Source organism: Eptatretus burgeri, chromosome 13 (assembly GCF_056783735.1).
Source record: "Eptatretus burgeri isolate ZD-2024b chromosome 13, Ebu_testis_v1, whole genome shotgun sequence".
In the NCBI taxonomy this organism is placed as follows: domain Eukaryota; kingdom Metazoa; phylum Chordata; class Myxini; order Myxiniformes; family Myxinidae; genus Eptatretus; species Eptatretus burgeri.
Window position 1 is genome coordinate 58,307,554 of NC_140973.1, and position 22,036 is coordinate 58,329,589.

The 22,036-nt window shown below is 42.3% G+C and overlaps 1 protein-coding gene and 1 long non-coding RNA gene across 4 annotated transcripts in view; one reads left to right on the forward strand and one right to left on the reverse strand.

The window, feature by feature from the left end:
• Positions 1–2,068: 2,068 nt before the first annotated feature.
• LOC147014565 (uncharacterized) lies at positions 2,069–12,341 on the reverse strand. Of its 2 annotated transcripts, none has more exons than XR_015050804.1 (4): positions 12,205–12,341; positions 8,904–9,000; positions 5,234–6,117; positions 2,069–5,026 (listed from the first exon to the last, which is right to left on the reverse strand). It is a non-coding gene; the product is annotated as an uncharacterized LOC147014565 (long non-coding RNA). The 2 variants fall into 2 exon arrangements; XR_015050803.1 differs by lacking the exon at positions 2,069–5,026 and adding an exon at positions 11,042–11,188 and having other exon boundaries at positions 5,411–6,117; positions 12,205–12,332.
• A 98-nt stretch (positions 12,342–12,439) lies between these two features.
• Positions 12,440–22,036, forward strand: part of LOC147014566 (polypeptide N-acetylgalactosaminyltransferase-like 6) — a 223,130-nt gene continuing 213,533 nt past the window's right edge. For both annotated transcript variants that reach the window (XM_085852609.1, XM_085852610.1), the window contains exons 1-2: positions 12,440–12,605; positions 12,802–13,133. In XM_085852609.1, coding sequence (XP_085708735.1) covers positions 12,987–13,133 — 147 coding nt within the window. In that variant the 5' untranslated portion in view covers positions 12,440–12,605; positions 12,802–12,986. The remainder of the gene's footprint in view (positions 12,606–12,801; positions 13,134–22,036) is intronic.

Here is a 22,036-nt window from a genome sequence, read left to right on the forward strand (position 1 = left end):
AACTCGTAGTACACTTAGCCGCAGGGCGATCACATTTGCGTTTACTGCCAGCAGAAGAGGTCAGACTCGTAGTACCAGATCCAATTTTACGTTTGAGGAGAGAGCTTGAGGTAGGTGCAGCCAAGGAAGAAGACCTCTGATTCGAAGGTTTTGCTGAGCTTCTATCAAGTGATTTGGCAAAAGCAGAACTTAACTTGGGTCCTTCTTTGCCTGTAGATGGGACTATCACAGTCTTTCTCGACTCTGAAGGGATCTGCTTTGTAGATGAACGTGATGAAGGGCCGGTGATGCTACCTGCTCTCAGCATTGGTTTTGGTGCTGTCCCTGCTGTCTTCTTCACAGCAGATACTGCAGTGGAAGTGGTGAATGCTGCTCCACTAGTGCTTGATCCTGCAGTGCCAGTACTGGCAGTAGATACAGTGCCGTCCTTCTTGCTCGTTGTTAGAGTCTTGGCTACAGTTGGTTGCATTTTTCTTCGTACTTCTTCTTTGAAGAAGAGGCGAAGTGGCTCCCACTGTTCAATCAGCCTGTCTAGGCACTGACCAAGGGACAGCCACCTTGTTGCGACACGCTTCAGAATCTTGTGTGTCGGGGCATCACAGAGTTCTTGCAGTGCTTTCACTCCTTTGACGCGTTTACTACTTTTGTCCAAGTAGTAGTAAATATCGATGAGAAAGTCATCTAATTCAATGGGTAAGGCCTGAGCCGCCTTCTTGGCCGTATTGTGCATCATATGGCAAGGGCATCCCATGATGTAGCACTCTGGATTTTGTTTGTGGATATAAGCAGCGACTCCTTTGTGCTTGCCCACCATGACAGAGGCATTATCAGCACAAAAGGAAACACAATTTCCCCACGGAATTTTCCTGTCACTGAACTCATGATCAAGCAGTTTGAAAATGTTTTCTCCAGTGGAATCTTGTTTGCACGCAGGCAAACTTAGCAAACCTTGCTTCACAATCCCAGCACTGTTGTCATAGTACGAAATCAGGACAGGATATAGCTGGGCCTCACCACTGTCATTGCTACCGTCTGTAGCTAGGCTAAATGGAGCTAGTCTAGCAATATCGGCAATAGATGAAGCAGTAACATTTGACAACTCACCAATTATTGCTGAAGTTTTTGTTCTTGCACATCCATACTTTGAAACAACTTTTGAATCTGGAAACATCTTTTGAAATAGAGGTCCAGCATGATCTGAGACTGATATGGGCAAGTTATGTTCCACAATAAATCCACTAAAGAGAAGTTCCGCTCGGGTAACATCCTCTTCCTGGCTTGTCCCTTGTTTGGTGAAATAATTCAGAAGTGTACCGGTACTCGTGCTCGAAGATCTCTCCTTTGCAATGTCTGTGTGCCGTTTGCTTCCAACGTGCTTCCGAATATCATCGCGACCTCCGTGCTCAACTGAAATATCAACGCTGCATGCTGTACAATACGCATGATGAATTCCTCTTTCAGACTTTCGAATACACGGGTATTGGAGACTGTATTCGGTCTTGTACTTCTGAGACCATTTCTTGGTCTTCGTAAGCTTCTTTTCTGCCATTTCGTAATCAACATCGAGGGCTTGAAGCATCGGTAACTTCGAAGTCGATGTTCCACAGCTGCAGCGCGACTCGTAGAACTCTAGCGGCTGTTAAACACCGCACGGTGGTCGCGACCGCCGGGCTGGTACGGGGCCCAGCTGCATGCAGTGAGCGTATCGCATGCATATACACTGTGCATACATACCGCATGCACTGTATTGCACACATACCGCATGCACTAAATCTCAGTGCATGATCGCATAAGCGAGATCCAGACCCAATGTTTCGCTGCTCCTCATTTGAATTTGCAATTTTTTACATACAATTTGGTAGCAGCGAACGTTATGGAGTTACCACATGCTATACGTAGCAGACGATGCTTTTCATTCAATTCTCATACTAGTACATTCTGATTAGTGAACAGTGCAAAAATATCAAAATTTCGGGAGGATAAGGATAGTGATCGTAAGGGCGGGAGTTTGGGTGAATTTTCGGAAGCCTCCCGATGAAATCGGGAGGGTTGGCATCTGTGTGACTCGACCCCCCACAGCCAACACTCCGCACAAATGCACAATCACCCCTCCATACTCAAGCTGCCTAAAAGTCCTGCCAACATCCCTATACCCCTCTATCTCCAAAATTTCCAGGTACCTATCTAAATCCAATTTAGACTTTCTGCAGCCACTACCTTTCCAGAGAGACCATTCCATGCATTAACTACTCTGAGTAAAAGACCCCTGCCTTACTACCATCTTAACTCTCCTCTTCTTTACTCTCAGCTATGGCTCCTGGTCCTCTCACTCATATTATGCTGAATAGCTATTCTGCACTTATTTTGTCGATACCCTTCATTATCAAAAACATCTCAATCATATCCTCTCGTATCCGCCTACATTCTCATATCTAAAATCCTGTCTCCTTCAGCCGCTCCTCATAGCTGAGTCAAGCTAGGCCTGGAACCCTCTCCATGGCAGCTGTCCTTCCCAACTTCTGGTGACCAAAACTGCACACAATATTCCAAATGGGGCCTCTCTAAATTTCTATACAATGTTAAAACCATCTCTTGATTTACAATTGATCCCTCTACGATACAACCTAAAACCCTATTTGTTTTACCTCCAGCTGCCAGACATTGTGCTGCCTGCTTACCTCCTGTATCTATTACCTCCCCCAGATCCTTCTCCTGTGTGACACACTCCAAGATTGTGCCTTGCATCATGTCATTTCAATTTTCATTATTCTTACCAAGCCTCAGAACTTTCCACTTGTACAAGTTAAATTGCATCTGCCAATCTTTTGCCCAATTTGTGCAAGTATCAATACTTTCCTGAATCTCATCACCACCCCCTCTGTAGTACCTTACCTCCAAGCACAAATTTGGAAACCCCACTCTCCAAATTGTTGATGTATATTAAGAATAACCAGTTGAAGTACCCGGCGTTGCACGGAGACATTCAATGCAATAACGTGTTGAAATATTTCCTGGATGACAAATTGGAGAATGTTGGCCTTGTGGTTTTGTATGAATTACCAATAATGGGCATGGTAAAATAAAATGCGCTTGGACTTTTATCAAAAATTCTTCACACCTTCTAAAGATGCCAAACGTGCTGCCCTGGTGGCTGCTTGTCTTGTACGTTAATCCTTCACCCAAGCCTGTGTCTGCTCTGTAGTCTCAGCTGACCTGGAGGCTGCTTGTGTTGCACATTGATCCTCAAGTGACTTGCATTGACTGCTCTTGAGTCTTAAGTGACTTGAAGACTGCCATTCTCTTTGAATCTGATTTATTTCTGTCCATCAGCAGTCTTTTTGGTTGCATCTGGTAGTATTTATAATGCAAGTAAGGTAGGTTAAGCTGTTTCTTAACAGAAGTGCTCCAGTGGGCATCTTACCATGTCAATCTTCCTGACGCAACAAATTAAAGTTAAAAAACACAGCAAAAGACAGATCATACAGAGATGGGGAGGATTAGATATACAGGGTCAGTCATCAGTCCCAGGACACAGTATTAGCTGCTTATACAATATTCGTTTCTGCCATCTACCAGGATGAGCCATAAGCCCCAGGAGTAGTAAGAGTCACAAGTAGAGGTACATTTAAAGTACATCGCCCTCATGCCAAATAAATAAATAACAACTCCTCCAGCACGCGACATTGCCGGAGCACCTTCGGTGCCCGGCGATGCCACCGTGCAGCACATCGAGACGGAATTGGGAGGGAGCGGTGCACTTCTGAGGTGTATATGTACAAATGACAAGTACAGGTACAAAGTACACCGCCACCATGCCAAATAAATAAATAACAAGAAAGCGAGAAAACAAACGGAGTAAAAACTGAGTACTCCCTTCAGCGCCGGGCGATGACATCATGCATCGCCTGGATATGGAATTGGGAAGGAGCGGTGTACAATAAAATGGTTGTATCGGTTTTGAGAAGAGCTGGTATGTTCTGATCAAAGAAGATCCATAAAGCATCATTAAGTCAGTTATAATTAAGAGGCAAGATTGAAACGAATAGTCCAGCAGCAGGAGTGACAAAAAAGTAGACAGAGGTGTCGAGTGGTGCAGGCAGGTAAGGACGAACACTGCAAGATGTACAGGCTGGTGTCACATTGTATTCCAATCCACCCTCCACCCCATGATTGTTTTCAATGGCAGGATTTTCCGAGTGGGGGTGGGGGATAATGCCCCTTTGGATGACCCAGGATAGAAAGTTGTGAAGACGTACATCATGGGACAGATGCGGCAATGCCTCTTTCCAGGGCGATCTCTCGGGCCAATCCATGAGTATGGTCACACCACATTTGTTTGCTTCTTGGCTGTTCAATATTGACACTTCTGTGTAAAGAGAAAGCTATAGAGCTTTGGTATGGGGTCTTGTGTTTGAGCAATTAAAGAAATGTTCCCATGCGATAACTCTCATGGTTTTCTGAACAAAGAACCTTCTTCTGCTGAACTCTTCATGGCTTTCATTCACAAATCCATCACATCAGCAGATGTATCATGAAGGTCATTAAGATTACCGCTGTTCCTCAAACCATGATCCCTTTGGATTAATTAGAGGGTGGAGGTGAGTCTTCCTTTTCACTTTGGGTGCTATTGTTTCAACAATGTCAATGTGCAGAAATAAATAGCAATATAGTACAAACAAGAATGGCACTCAGTAGAGCAGATACCTCCGCCAGGCTGAACAGTTTACGTTTTGTATCCCACTGACAGGCTGGATCTACATTTGGATCTTTACCAAAATCTAATCAGCTTGTTCTTGTCACCCACCGAACTCATCCATAAAGTTTTGTCATAATCCGTGTACAACTCTTTGAGATATCATGCTGTATCTTGTTTTTGGTCCCATCTCTCAATGGTGAAGAATCACTTGATGTTGACAAAAATTCTAGTGTCTGGATCTTCACCAGAGTATAATCCATTCGTCTTTGTCACACACCCAACCTGCCCACAAAATTTCATCTGAATCCATCCACAACTTTTTGAGATATCCTACACACAAACAAACAGACATGGGTGAAAACATAATTTATGTCCATCACAGATGGCGAACGTAATAATGACAATGTAATTTTTTATTCATTTCACTCATAATGAACAACAGTAATAATCAGATAGGTCTACACAGAGCCAATGGGGTTAAAGTTAACTGTGGCCAAATGGATCAATGATCCAATGCATTTAATGATAATTACTAACCAGCTTCATTTCAGAGGTTCCACATGCTGCGTACACAAAATGGTGGAATGTTTTACCACCACTCCCCCCTCACGTACACCCATAAATGCCTCTCTCCACTTTCGCTCTTTTTCCTGCAGTGGTCTAAGGCTCATGGAAGAGCTTGCACAGATATTAAATGAAGGAGAGGGTCATTAGGAGGTTTTACTGCATTTTTATATGAAATACAAGGACATTGGCATGTAAAGGACAAATCAACACACTTTGCATTTTGAACTTGGTATCCCAGCATCACGAGCTGTGTACCCACCCCATTTCTCCCCTGAACACCCACATTCCCCTCTCTTTCTTACCCCATCAATTCTCCCTCCCTTTTCATTACTCAATTTATCTGCCACCTTCCTTCACCCTAAAACTCATCTCCCTCCCCTCTCTCTCGCAAATCCTCCCGCTTGGATATGATGGCATCATAGCCCAATTGGTAGCACTGTCTAGTCTGGATTTGAACCTTGAAGTGAAACACAAATCAAATTTCAAAAACTGAAGTGATAGATCTGATCAATGTGACCAAATTATTGACTTTACATATATGTACAAAAAAAGAAGAAGTATCATTAAGCAGTCAATGCAACTTCAATTCCCAGTAATTTGTGTGGAGACAGCCATGTCTCATCCACAATAGACAGTGGAACACACGTGATGGCACATATGCCTTTTAGCCAATCATAAACAAGATCTATCTGCACTGTAATAACTGGGATTTTACTGAAGTTGCACATTTTCCCCCCAATGCAATGCTCGGATGCTGATATGGCACAGGCATCTTGGGCCAAATGGCCTTTGTGTGGCTCAATTACCATGTGTGACTTTTGAGCCATCAGCTTGGCAGACCCTTGAGAGTAAACCTTCAGTGTGAAAAGGAATAATAAGATGATGAATGAATAATATCCATGCTAAATAAGGCACTCATTACTGACAACAGTATGCTACTTTGACACTAAAAAGTTATAAAACATGAAATGGTCATGTTTTGGAGCATGCATGTCAAATCAGAAAAAAAAATCAACAAGGCCATTTTGTTTTTCTCCACACGTGTCATGTCCATCATGAAAAATGCAGTCAAAAAGATTCTCTCAAACATCATATAATGCATACACCATGGGGTGGATGGGGGTGAGAGAGAGGAGGCCAAATGGGGAAATTACTCTCATGCACAAAACCAGCGGTCTCATCTGCTTACACAAGCTAAATATGACAGGCCATACCCTTGGCAATATATTGCAGCCTCCCATTTTTACATGAAAGTTAATTTGCACCAATTAACACCTAAACTTGCACAATAGCATTTCCATAACTAGAAAGGCACTTGGTAGAGCACATACCTCCACCACGTTATGCCTGATCCACGAGAACATATTGGGCCCAATACATTTTTGAAATATCATGTTATACAGCAGTATATCTTTTTCGGCCCGATCTCAATGGTGAAGAATCACTTTAAAAATTAAATAATTCTCGTATCCAGATCTGAATTCGTATCTTCACCAAAATCTAATCAATTTGTCCTTGCAACACACCTAACCTGTCTACCAAGTTTCGTCCAAATCCGTCAACAACTATTTGAGATATCGTGGTATATATCGATTTAGCACTCTCAATGGAGAAGAATCACTTTAAAAAATTGAGAAGCCGAATTCGGAACCGGATAGTCACCAAAATATAATCATTTCATCGGGGTCACACACCGAACCTGTCGACAAAATTTCATCCAGATCTGTCCAGAATTTTTTGAGATATCTTGCACACAAACAAACAAATGAAATTGCTCGTTGAGCAAGGAATTGCCGGAATAACTTTGTCATATCTCCATGATTTCTGAAAAAACAAAAACCTGGAAATCAGTTTGGTTCTTATAAGTCGATAGTGCTACTGTTTAATGAGTTATAGCACTTAGTTTGGTCATGATCATAACTTGGAAGTCAATCAGACTTGAAATGGCATTTTTATCGTAATTTGAAAGTTTTGACCCGACCCCCCCCCCCAAACATTCGACCCCCGACCGCTAAGAAGGGTGTTGGTGTGACACCCCAATGAGACATATGTTTGGATGCAGTATTGGAAGATGCACATTTTGGATTTGGTTTGAAGTTGATATGACCATTTTAGCAGACGTTATTGCGAAAATAAGAATTTTGGTTTTCCGGTGACCTTGACTTGACCTTTGACCTAGATTCACCCAAAACGACAAGTGTCTAAGTTGGACCATGGCCGACATCTGTACCCAGTTTGGTCATGATCGCTGAAACGGTGGGGCTGCTACAGGGTAAACAAACACACAAACAAACAGACAGACAGACAGACACAGAGAATGACACACACAACTGACCAACATAATTGCCGAAATCCGAAGGATTCGGCAATTAACAAAGACAGAAAGGAGTGAAAACATAACCTCCTTCACCTTAGGTGGCGGAGGAAATGATCGCTGTAGTGTGCGAAACATCATGCTCCTATTTTTATCATCGCAACACAAATCATCAGATCATAGCCATCCCACAACTGACTCTCAGGTACTTCTACACAATCTGCATTACACCTTTCTGACTTAAAATGACAATCGATAAACGTATCAGTGCTCTGCTCAGGATAGCATCTGCATCACATGGACAATGATAGATAGCCATAATATTGGAAAGAATCACGGTACTGTCAAGATGTGCAGTTGTAGTATGGGTCTCGAGATGTCCTCTACGCCTGGGGATCAGCTCATATTAATACCACTACTGAGTAAGTATATTTGAGTCAGTATTGCTGCCGATATAATAACTTCCTATACATTCCTTATTAAATTCTTATCTGATCCCATGAGATGTGCATCAGTGATATTTTGGCTGTTATTGGGATCCTTATAAAATAAATGTTTACGCAAATTATATCATCATTGTGCATTCACGAGGGGTATTCAATATGTTCTAGGAATTCAAAATGTTCCATGAATTAGACAAATAAGCAGGTAAAAAAATAAAATAATAATAATTTTAAAAAATATTTATATATATATATATATATATATATATATATATATATATATATACATACATACATATATACACATATGTATATGCAGTGCTGTATAAGTATATCTAATCAGAAATAAAATATACAAATTGATTTTTTTTTTCCTTGTTTATAGATGTCTTATTTTACTAGTTTTAGCACGTCTTGGACTATTGTGACTACCTCATTCATGCGACGCTTTGAACACTGCATACCATCCTTTATATCACCGGTCTATAAGAGCAGGGTGACATTTATATAATTTTCACCAAAATATTGGCTTTTCATTATAGAGCTTAGTAAGTTGCATTTCACTTCATTATGAGTAAAAAAAAAAGAAAAAAAATGTAAACCCCATTTGCCTTCATGTGATGTTCTTATTGTATATTTTGCTAAAATATCGACCGATTATTCAGATAATATTATAACTCGGTGAAATGTTATGTAATCTGCTCTGGAAAAGATCAGCACTACACACAAATGTAATCGTTTCAGAATCAATATCACAATATAAGAATAGCAAACCATTACCGAAAACTTGCATCATTATAACCGCCCACATGCCGGATGTGGTAAGAATTTCCCACTGCTAAATGGAATAAATGAGTTATTAGAAATTAAAATCACATTGTACCTTTTCATATTCATGTACCAAATGCAGTTTCATCCAGGACTTTAAGATAGCAGGTGTCAGCTGTGAGGACCACTCAGGGGACAGAGCTCATGTCTTTCTGTAAGGTGATGAAGCATGCAATGAGTCAATAATCATAAAGTGCAATATTTTGGAGCTGGACTTTCAGCTGGATGTTCACCCTACTTTCAATAGTTATACAAACTCAGAATAGAAATTTGAAAATAACTCCTGCAGGGTTGATAAGGGTAGACCCATCAGCGAGGTGGGTGTACAGCAGTTTACAGTACCAGTAAGAATACGAGTGGATTTTGACTGTTATTATGAACTATCATTGTGAGTCACACAAGGGCATTATAACCATGTAACCACCCTTCTTTAGTGGATAAATCTAAACTCAAGTATAAAGGAAAGAAGACAAAAATATGCTCAGGGTAGGCAGATTTATTGTCCTCTCAAAGCATGGCTCAGAAGTACCACAGCTGGCTGAGCTGCATCGGAAGCAGCAGCCACACGTTGCTTGAAGAAAAGTTTGCATCTGCTCAAACAAGACAACAATACAACAACCACCCTGACAATGTCCCAGATATACTGTTCCAGTGGAGCTATAACACTGGCATCTACTCAGCTATATGAAAAACGTCTCAGGTATGTACAGTACATATTACAAGACACGGAACAAATCACATCCAGCCAATTAATCACTGAAATCGCACCCTCCCAATTAGCAGTGTAAAAGGATGGTGCAGAGGTATAACTATCAACAAAATACACTGCAGTGAACTGAGACCATCCCCTCTTCAACAACTCCACAAGGCTCACAACTTGCACCTTGAAGAACTACAAGTGGTGGGAACCATACTACCTCCAACTTTTACTTCTTGAATCACACAAAATCTAGACTTGGACATTGATCAACATCACTCCGTCATCGGTGCATATAAGTGCTGGAACACCCTTCTAAGTTCCATAGGCACTGCAGGGATTCGTAGAGAATGCCATCGTCATCTTCTCAGAGAAACTTGGGATGTGCACCAGATGATAGATTTGATGCAACAAGATAGGTATTTTTGTAAGATCTCAATAAAAAGTCTGCCATTCATCTCATGGTCTTTGATGGGATAGAAAGGCATGGTGAGAGAAACCAGATCAATGTTTCAGAAAAATGAGGTGAAATCCAGAATCACTGCTCACCTCCACTCATTCGTTCTTCATTTTTCCCACCTGTGGAACCAACTTCCACATTCTCTGCAATCTCATTCCTCTCCAGGTCTTCAAGACAGCTGTTCACCACCATCTCAGATCATCCCCCATTCACAACCATGATCTTTTCTATCCCACATCTTTCCAAATTACCAGTCTTTCCTTCTTGAGAGTTTGCTTTTGTATCATTTTGTCCACCTCAAGCATGCTCACCTACCCCTCATTCTTCCCTCATTCCTTGTTGTCCGGCTCCATTTATTTTGTCCCTCAGCCCTGCTGTTGGCATTTCCCCTTCTCTTTCTGCTAGTCCTTTTGTTCTGTTGTATGCTTGATACATTCTGTGTTCCAGCTCCTCCACAAGCCTCGACTTTGTTTTCAAAAAAAAGTCTCCATCGATAAGCGTATGGCTATAGAGTATGGCTCTTCATTCTGGGCTGATGCAGATGCTTCCCATGTCGCTCCTCTGGAGGTTTTCTTCTTATTGGCACCTGCTGGCAGGAGGTAGAGTCCCGTTAAGGTCAGCTTGATCCACCACAGGGTCTCTAGTGTCTATCTACTGATAGACTTAGCACTCAAAAGTGTTCCATCACATCACTTCTGGTTTCACTCCACCTGCCCTCTCTGCCCTAAGTCCACCCACAACCTCCTTAGGTTGTCTATGTTTCTCAAGATACACACACCTGGCTACCCTTCACAAGTGGAACTAACTCGCTATGCCTTTTACTTTATGCCCGCATCTTTCTAGTATGCCATCCATCGTCATGTCATGCATTCTTCCATACCCACTCCCAATCTCTTCTATTCTCGCTGACCACCCAATCATCGATTCATTCCTTCTCCCTCTTCCATACCTGACACTCAACGACTTGTTCCCATTGCATCGAAGCATTTTATCTGCTTGTTCCCCTTTTACCTTGTCAGTGTGTAATGGAGTTTACCTCTATCATTTAGCTCCTCCATAAGCCTCGCTCTCTGTAAATAAATTAAAAGAAGTGGATGAAGATTCCAGTGTAATCCATCTTCCATCAATCATCATGCTCTCTGGGTTTTACACTCAATCCATGATATGAGGTCTCCATCTCATTCTGCACCACACATTGAAATACATTTACCACACATGGAAATACACAAGTAGAGTAATGGCTCGATAGGCAATCTTGTTCCAAGCATGCAACACCTTCTTCTGGAGTATACCTTTATTTGGGCAATGTATAGGCAACTGAAAACTCTGAAGGGGCAAAAAAAATAACCAGGTTATGTGCATGAAACAAAAACATACCTCCTACTTACAATTCAAAAGACCTCACTGCACTGGAAAACGTGGGGACAGGAATACTGCACTGTAAATTGTGGGGACTTGTTATACCCTCTCCCACCTGGAGGCGGCGCTACACGATACACATTTGCGTCCCACCTCCCCCCTCCCGAAGACAACCAACAAAGATTAAAAACGTCAAATACATTAGTTGGGGTCATGCTGATCCTATGTAGCAAGTCTGGACATAATCAGCCAAGAAGTGTAGGAGTAGCGCGACAAACAAACACACACACAAACACCGCTTCGTGAATTATAGTAAGGATTTACCACACACTGAAACACATTTACGTGTGCATTTACCACACAGTGAAACAAATTTACCTGTGCATTTACCACACACTGAAACAAATTTACCTGTGCATTTACCACACAGTGAAACAAATTTACCTGTGCATTTACCACACACTGAAACAAATTTACCACACAGTGAAACAAATTTACATGTGCATTTACCACACAGTGAAACAAATTTACATGTGCATTTACCACACAGTGAAATACATCTACGTGTGCATTTACCACACAGTGAAACAAATTTACATGTGCATTTACCACACACTGAAACAAATTTACATGTGCATTTACCACACAGTGAAACAAATTTACATGCGCATTTACCACACAGTGAAATACATGTACGTGTGCATTTACCACACACTGAAGTACATTTACCACACACTGAAACACATTTACCACACTATGAAATTATGCATTTCCCACACATTGAAATGCAGTTACGCATGCATTTACTAGAGTACATATTGAGAAGCTATTTCTGCAAACCTGAAGAGATAAAGTTCGCATTTTATATTTCTTCTTATCCCCTCACATTAACGATGACTCGATCCCTTCCTCACAAGTGGCTCACGTACTACCCACGCCTGTTTTTTCCTCCCATTGGTTGAGTACCGTAAATAAGGGCGAAGCACTGAAACGTTCTCGTCGCTGATTCGTCCTTCCCTCACGAGGCCCGGTGCAACGAGCCGCGTTCCCATTGGATGACAGGATCGGGGAAAGCCTCGGTTCTACGGAAGCCCCGCGCGGCCAATACGTGCACGCGTGTCGTGCGTTTTAATTTGACGATCCGGACGCGCTCGTTCGAACATCGCTCCTTGGATCGCAGTTCCGCTTGTGACGGGAGACGAAAAGAGTGGGGAAAAAAACCTTCGTTGCCTCAGAAACAAGTTCGTGACGGTTTTGAATGAGTAACTACTTGCTTCACATGAACATCGTATAAAGTTAACCTGTTAGTTAGCGAACCAGAAATTCTGTGATTGAAACTTACTCTGTGGGTGGTGTAGTGAAGGTGGTTCAACCGCATCCCTCAACTGATATTTGTACTCTTTCTCGCTCCTTTCGCTTCCCCGTTCTATACCGCAGGAGGAACTGAAGCGCTTCAATATCGGGCGCGGCTTCCCTCGGACCCGGTCCTCCCCCCACTCCGGATCCCGTATTTCCCCCTTTCTGGTCCACGTATCTGACCCCCCCCCCCGTCGCCGTGTTTGGACCCCTCATCCCGCAAACCTTCCCCTGTGCTCCCCGCGCTTCAGAGCGATGCGCGCGCCATGAGGCGCAAACACAAGCGCGCGCTGCAGGGCGTCGCTCTGTTCACCCTCGTGGCGGTCTTCGCGCCCAGTGTGGGGCTCTGGGCGCTCTACCGGGACCGCTACGTCGGCAAGTTGGCACGGTCTAGTCTGCAGCAGCGGTCACAGGTGAGAAAGATTCTGTGTCCGCGTGTGATCAACGGTTGGGGATTCTTTTCGATTCCAGTATGTGCTGTGCCAAGCGGAGGAGCGGACTCGCGATTCGCGTCTGTTCACGCGTCTCGAGCACCGAGTGGTCTCGTCGTCGTCCTCCTCCTCCTCCTCCTCCTCCTCGTCCTCGTGAGCCACACATTTAAAATGATGTATTCGCCGAGGTGCGCTCTCCGTCCGCGCGCGCACACTTCCATGAGCCAATGCACTGACTGCGCTTACCTGCTGGTGTTCAGGTGTTCAGGTGCTCTCGCGATCGCTGTCGAGATAACGCGGTGTTGTCATCGCGAAGCCGCTTTTTGCTTGTACAGCATCTCATGTCGGGAGGAGTGGCCGGAGCACCGAGACGAGTGTGGAGAAGAATGAGGATGGGTCTAGGTCTCTAGGATATGTTACACCTGTACCTGTACCACCATCATGAACCCCACGCAAAACACGTGGGAAAATGTGTTGCAAAAGCTTAAATCCTAAACCAGCCCAAGACTTGTTTTGACCTGAGCTTCCTGCAGCCTATCGCGTTCATAGTTTTAAAACATAGCTACACGATGAGAAATACATCAGCGTCATTTTGCATTGATTCCTCAGGTGTTGGCTTAATGGCTGGAGTGGTGCGCTTGGGGTCCGAGGGTCCTGAGTTCAAATCCTGCTTATCTGTTGAGTTAATACCAGGTGGGGTTGACTCAGCCTGTCATCTTGCCGAGGTCGGCAAAATGAGTGGCAGCATGCTGGTATACTGTGTCGGAGTGGCGACCCGTCCAGGATTGTGCTCGATAGCCAAGGAAACTGCTTGGGCAGCACCAACGCTCTGCACAGAGTATGGTCCCGATGGATGGATTTTTCTTTTCGTTTTCTGGGCAAATATGTGTTGTATGCATGTCCTGTCATCACAGCTACAAGGGAATCTTATATATGAAGTGGCTTGCAGTTATCTGTCTTGTCCAAATTACCAAATGTGTGTGAATAGAAACAGTTGATGAAGAGAGACGGAGAGGCAGGACTACAAAGAGAAGGTTGGAAAACGTGGACTGATGAAGAGTTTGGAAGGGTAACATCTCCAGGGAAACGACATTTATAGCCAAGGATGGGCAGGTTATCTCTCCAGAGTAGTCTGATAAACAAGATCTTGGAATGTAAGGACTAATGATTCATGGTGGGACCAGACTGTGGAGTGACTGAAAGCCCTTGCATCTTGGGTTTTCTTTAACCCATTAAGCTGTGTCGAACTAAATAGTAATCAACTGCCGTCCTCGCTCTGAGGAACTTCTGCGAGACATCTGATCACTGCAACACTGTATAATAAATTCTCCATGTATTATATTCGTGAGATCAAGAAACATGGGAAGGGGGGGGGGGGAATTTGAGGAAACAAGTCGTAGCTTGTGAATGAAGCCATGTCAGTGTTGTAAGCAGAGGAAACTCTATTGTTACCCCATGCACACGAAGCAGCAAAAGCTGGGTTAAGCAATTGGTTCACTTCTGTCTGTCTGTCCATGTACAAATGTCATTTTATGATCGAGGAACAACTGGATTTCAATTGAATGTGATATTTGAACACAAATTGGAAAACAAACCTGTAGTTTAAGAGTTCTTTGGCTCTGAATTTGTCCTGATCGCATGTGCTCAGAGGAGTGAGATAATTTTTTATTCCCGCGCTTTCGAAGAAAAGCAGGAATATTGTGATTGTATCGTCCGTCCGTCCGTCCGTCCGTCCGTACGTACGTCCATACATCCATCTGTCTTACCCCGTAACTCCTCTTACACCGTTTGAAATTGGAACTTGAAACTTTGGGACATAGTAGACATATATGTATGGGGAAGTGCACAACCATTTCGGATTTTTGTTATGACCCCAAGGGGCTGGGCCAGAGGGGTTGGGGTCATGGGGGGTCGATATATATATATATTTTTTAATGTCTTAAAGCTTTTTAAATCAAACATATTCATGAGTTATACATTTAACAACATATTTTTTTTAAACACATGATGGTCAGAGGGTGCTTTGGAGGGGGGGGGAGGTAGGGGGTGCTTAGCGGATTTGGGGTCAAAATAGCTCCTCCTACACCGTTTGAGATAGGAACTTGAAACTTTGGGACATAGTCGACATATGTATGGGGATGTGCACAACAGTGTCGGATTTTTTTTTAAGTGTATTTATCATTGTACACGGTAAATTCTTTTATAAATAACTCACTTATGTGGCCCCCATGAGTGACAAACAGTCACAGGTTTTACTGTATTTATGTAATTGACTTTGAATAATAATTATAATTAATATTATACACAGTTCATTCCTATGATTAAATTGATGCACAGTTCTATATTGCTGGACAGTGTTAAATTAATGTTTCATGAAATGTTGACATGCTTGCAATGACTTCTGATTTAGTAAACATAGTAAGTCTTTGGTCATAAAGCACATCAAATAGAAAAGAATAGTCAATCCATTTTGCAAGATAAAATTTCAACTAGCATTAATGGGACAAAGCAGTGCTCACGGGAATATGCGATGGTGTGCCATCGACGACGTAGATCGAGTTTACTCTGTCTGCCTATCTGGCAGTCAAAATTGAAAATCATTCAAACAGGAAACTTCGTGTTTTTAGCGACGTCATAATGGATACATACAATCGGCACGAAGAACTAATGTAACGTGTTAAATAAGATGGTGTAAAAGACTGCATCAATGGCATTAAATGTCTGATTATTTTTTTTGGCATATGTATATGCTTGTGCTTGAACAAATTTTAACAATTGTGTGCATTCAAATGCATAATCTTCAATTCTATAATGAATAAATAATTAATCTTGTCAAAAGTTTCATCAGGGCAGGAGCACCATGGATATGGGTTTAAATTTGTACTGCCTTTGGAACTTTCAGCAAACCAACACTTCTAGCTGCGTACAAGACAGATTTTTTTTCTCATTCATTATCAACGCAGTTATCACATAATCGTCATCATAATACGCCTTGGCTATTATAGTTGAAAATGCCTCGGTGTGAAAAAGCTGAGCAAATTGTCAGGTCACCGTGGCATCACATTGAAGGTGTAACACCATCTGTTGTTGCTTTCGACTGGAAAAGTGCATGTCTATGGGTCCCAGTGCTAAGCCTCCTTTAAAGGTGTGTTGGTATATGAACCCTGACTCTCCTGGATGAACCTGCATCCTGTGTTTGCCCAATGTTGTTATCTCCTTCCCTTGTGAGATTGGGTTGCTGGTTCTACAACTACCATTTGGCATTCGGCAGGAGAATCCGTCGCATGTTACAGGACGTTTGAGCACAACTGCCTTGGAAGAATCACCCATCAGCATCTGCAGAACAGCTTAGTTATGCATATCGATGCAAATGTGACGTTCTTGTTCGGTGAAGTGCTGGTGATGACTGAAGAAGATTTTTCCAGCCTAAGGATTACCTCGTAGAGCTGGAGAATATACATTTGGGGGGATTGCTTTGACAGATGGCAGAGAATGAATTGAAGAAGGAAGTTTGGGCAAGCAGCTGACTGTAGGTTAGCAATGGACCTTTGAACCTGATTTCCGTGCCATTTGCTCTGACTGTCATTTCCGGCACCAAGCACCCTGCTGCTTTTCATGCCTTTGGTGTGCTGACCACATGCTATACGGCAACCTGAAGCAAATTCAACGCTGTAAATGCAGGCAGTGCCTCCCAATAGGGTATATAATTGGAGTGATGGCAGGGCAGATGGAGGTAAAGAGGATAAGAAGTTGAATTATTGATTGTGAAGAAGATTGAAGGATTTGGACAGGATGCTTATTGCATTGCGAGTTGCTGGCACACAGGCCTTGTGAGCTGCATGCTGCGAGATGATCCTTGCACATTAAGAAAACTCATTAGCCCTTAACTTCTTTCAATAACACATAAAAGCTAGGTACCATCAAGGCACTCAAAGGCAAGGCTACCCCAATTAATTTCTCTTGGTGGTTCCGGTCATAATGCTACCACAGCATGAATAGCTAAGGAAAATGATACAGGCCACACAAGAGATGGCCATACGAATTCCATAAGTTTTCTAAATGATCTCGCAGGGCTGTCCTCCACTCCATGGAAAATGTGAAGCTCTTGCTGTGCCTGATGGTCCCAAGCTGTTTAGTTCCCTTTTGTACTCGTCGACTTGTGACCTCAGCTGCCTTTAGCTGTCAGCCTTGGATCAACGGGCTTGGAAAGTTTGAAAGTCCTGTTTCTCCGATGTAACAAGGTTACTGGCTAGTCATAGCTATGTATCTACAAACCATTGCACAGACCTGTGATTTGTGACATCGAAACCTGGATTATACAGCCACCTATTGGCCAATTTTGTTTGGCAAAATTACAGCAGAACATTTTTTTGGCAAAACCAAATGTTCTGCTGTAATTTGATTCTTACCCAACACGTGATCACTTCTCCACCAATTATTACAGGTCTTGTGTGAGGCAGTTTAATAAACCATTTTATCTCAGGAGCTCTCCTCCTTTACGGTGCTTGCAATGATAACTTGCATGTCCGAGTTACGTTGTGCGAATGTAAAAGACACACTGAAAAGAATGAGAGAGTCGTACTCTGTGAAGTAAGGGTGTTTCTCTTTCCTGGATCGTTTGTGATAGAGCGCAGCAGGTGTTTTTTTGCTCACAATGATTGAGACGTTTCACGCCAAGCCAGCAGAGCCCGTGTTCACCGGAATGCCGGGTTCATTCGAGCTAAAACTCCAGCTGAAACGGTGAGGGAAAGGGTTCCATCGCGGACTCACTATTAATTGGGCCGCAGTCGACTTGATTTGCCGCGACCGACAGTGATGTAGTGCAGCCTTGTTCAAGAAAGGATTTTTTTTTGCTGACACCACCGTACAGCATGTACAACATAAGTAATTGCCGAGACCGACAAACAGACAGACAGAGTGCTGCGAGTGAGGGAGACCGTGGCAGAAATATAGCTGCAGCCGATCAAGGCGTACTTGCTCCCTGTGCTCCTGCCAATAAGGGTCCATCAAAAACGTAAGAGATTTAGGCCATCATCACAATTTCAAGGTGCATGGGAACCACCATAGGTGTGGGTGGATTCCAATCAGGATTCACCATACCAAGAGGTTTTGGCTATTACAGCAGTTTGAAGATGCATGAGATCCGAGGTTTTGGCCAGAGACATGACCTGAAGGTGCATTGAATCCACTACAGATGTGGGTGGATTCCAATCAGGATCCGCAATACCAAAAGGTTTAGGCTATCACCACAACCTGAATGTGCGTGGGATCCACTGCACGTGCGGATGGGTGATTCCAACGCAGTGTGACTGACATGTCCAGTGGTTTTTTTGATTTCAAATTGTCTGTGCATGGAATGAAGGTGAAGTAAACAAATGCAATATTGAAATGTTCCACACTCGGCACTGCACATGTGAGATACCAGTGTCGTTTTTATAGGAAAAGCCGAAATGAATAATGTCAAATATTTGGAGCAATTATGTTTGATTTGTGGCACTGCATTCCTGCAAACAGCACGTATCATGTGTTGATTATTCTGCTTGTGTGCGTCGTATGATCCCATACCTTGTTCTGCAAACCTTTTGCCTCATGTTACGTGTGAGTCGTTGTTCGTTTTCACTCCGTTTCTTGTTCTTCGAGACAAAGTGCAACACTGTATCGGAATGTCCGCATGCCTGTGGTAGTATTCCATAATCGCCGTGCGTGTTGTTGTTTTTTTTTGGGGGGGGGATTTAATGGGAGTACTTAAAAGTGCATCTCATTCTGATGAGATCAGCTGCATTGATCTCATAACCCATAATGTTAAGACTGGGATCTATGCTGGGGAGATTTAAAATGGGCTGATTGTGGCTCAAAGTGCAGAGGAAATGATTAGATAGAATATCCAGCAAAGAGATGTCATCAGTATTATCAGAGGGAATCATTTTTCAGTATTATTATTATTATTATTATTATTATTATTATTATTATTATTGTTACTATTATTTTCATGTCATAATGCTCATGGGGCAGCTTACACAATAGACATGCATTCTATTCAGTGGAAAGACCCGATTAGATATGAATCTGTGTACTTTTCCATGAATTGCAAGGACGTTTGTTGTTTTGTCGACTATGAACAGCAGATGGGATTTGAACCAGGTGTTCATAGCAATATGACTATGAGTCATTGGTTCAGAATTGCTACAGACAGGACAAATTCCATTGATTTGATGAAGCCTTCCCTTCTTCCTGTATGGTTCACACTGCCTGTATGATATTTTTATGCCTCCGCAGCTGAAGACCGGAGGCATTATGCTTTTTGGCTGTCCGTTCGTCCGTCCGTCCGTCCGTGCATGCTTCCGCTATTATTTTTTTGTTACCACGATCACGTGAGAATTGTGAAAGGAATTTCAATCAAAATTGCCACAAATATGGACTGTAATACAAAGATGAACTTTGTTCAAATTTGGGTTCAAAAGGTCAAAGATGTAAGGTAATGTGATCTGAGATTTAAAATCTTTGTATCTTTGTCACAATGATAACTTGTGAACCATTTAAGTGATTTCAACCAAACTTGGCATAAATATGGACTTTAATACAAAGCGAACTGCTTCAATTTTTGGCTTGAACAGGTCAGAGGTGGTCATGTGCCCTTCTGCAGACCCTCTCTCGTTTGACCTTAAATTTTTCATGTGACCTTCATTTGAGATCAGATGTAATAGTTAGTTGACATCGAACATGAGCTGATGCATATGCATCTCCTCATTTGCATCAAATTATCTTTTCTAGTTTTTGGTCTTTGTTCTGTTTTAAGTGCGTAAGTCACACGATAAACCCTTTCGCCGAAAGTCACCTTGAACATTGACAATTTAAGCATGTCAGGAGTTTGGTTCTATGTTGTTTTTGTTGCAACTCAGGATGTTATGTAAATCGACCTGCTTTTTAACCTGAATGTGAAGTCTGTTAAGTTGACATTTATTGACATATTTTAATCTTTGAATGATCACTATTTGATTTATTGTTTTAAACTGATCGCGTGATCAAACACCTGTACCTCCGCCACCAAAGGTGGGTGGAGGTTATGTTTTTTACCCCTGTCTGTCTGTCTGTTTGCCTGTATCTCAAAAAGTTGTGGACAAATTCGGACGAAGTTGGGTGTGTGACAAGGATGGAATGATTAGATTTTGGTGAAGATCTGGATCCAGATCCGGCTATTAGAATTTTTAAAGTGATTCTTCACCATTGAGAGATGGGGCCAAAAACGATATGTAGCTCAGTATCTCAAAGAGTTGTGGACAAATTCAAATGAACCTTTGGGGACTGGTTGGGTGTGTGACAAGGAAGAATTGATTCAAATTTTGTGAAGATTTGGATCTGGAAAAGAGAATTAAAAAAATAAATTTCAGTGATTCTTCACCATTGAGAGATGGGGGGAGGGGGGCAAAAACGATACAGAGCATGATATTTCAAAAGGTTTTGGATAGATTCAGACGAAGCAAGGTGGATGAGTTAGTTCGGTGACGAGAACAAGCTGGCCAGCTTTTGATTCAGGTCTGGATCCAGATCCGGCCTATCAGTGGGATACAAAACGTAAACTGTTCAGCCTGGCGGAGATATGCACTCGACCGGGTGCCGTTCTCGTTTTATCATGCATCACTGTGTTAGCTGTAACTGCTCACATGGATAGGAATGTCGATAGGTTGTGTGGCCTCTGCAATTATTTTGATTTTATTATTTGTTCATTTCTGCTGTGAATCGAGCAAGCAATGTACTACTAGTGGAATTTTTGGTTTTTTTACCCTTCGGGGGCCACATTGTCCATAATTATGGAGTTTTAAAAAATTATTTCTCTCCCTGCTCTGTGAGGTTCAATAATCCCTTGTTCCTTGGGAGATAAAATGATTGGTTTGTACCAGAACTCCTAGTAAGCGGTTTATTACATTGTCCACATAAATACATGGCCAATAATTTATACGTTTAATCCACTTAGACGTATGCTGTGATCATTCATTGTGGTCATTTGGATCCATATTCTTCTACATTGACACTGTTATTTTGTTATTGTTGGTTCTTTGACTCTGGAATCTGTACATGTGATTATATATATATATATATATATATATATATATATATATATATATATATATATATATATATATATATATATATATATATATATATATATATATATATATATATACAGGGTGTCCCAAAAAAATGGACTCGCTCTTGAAATGATAATAAATGCGTTGTTTATTGACTTAGAAACAAGATTAATGGTTAAATGGATAAATGCATGTTCACAAATGTTCAAACTGACGACCATCACGTTCCAAACACAGCTGATAACGCGGACCAATGGATTCAACAGCGTTACAAATCATTTCATTTGGAACTGCTAGACATTGTCTTTCAATCTCCTCTTTCAGCTCATCGACTGTTGCTGGTTTTGAGCCGTAAACCTTATCTTTGAGATATCCCCATAAAAAGAAGTCCATTGGAGTGAGGTCTGGGGAACGCGCAGGGAATTCAACACTACCTCTTCGCCCAATCCATCTGTTCGGAAAAGTTGCTTCGAGATAGGCCCTTACATCACGGTGGTAGTGGGGAGGTGCTCCATCTTGCTGAAAGTAAATCTTCGTCACCAAATAAAGGCCCGGTCACACCTTGACGTTTTAGCCAACATATGCCGATTTTTGAATTCTTTTTTCTAAAACGCTGGCACACGTTGAATACGTTATGGGTAAGTTTTGATAACATTGAGAGCACGCTGAAAAACACTGCCATACGTCGTTGTACGCTGGCTTTAAACGTTGTACTTTTTGGTTCTCCTCAAATTTTTTCATGCTTGAAATTTCACGACGTATGCCGGCGTATGACTCACACGTTCCGCTACGCTGGCC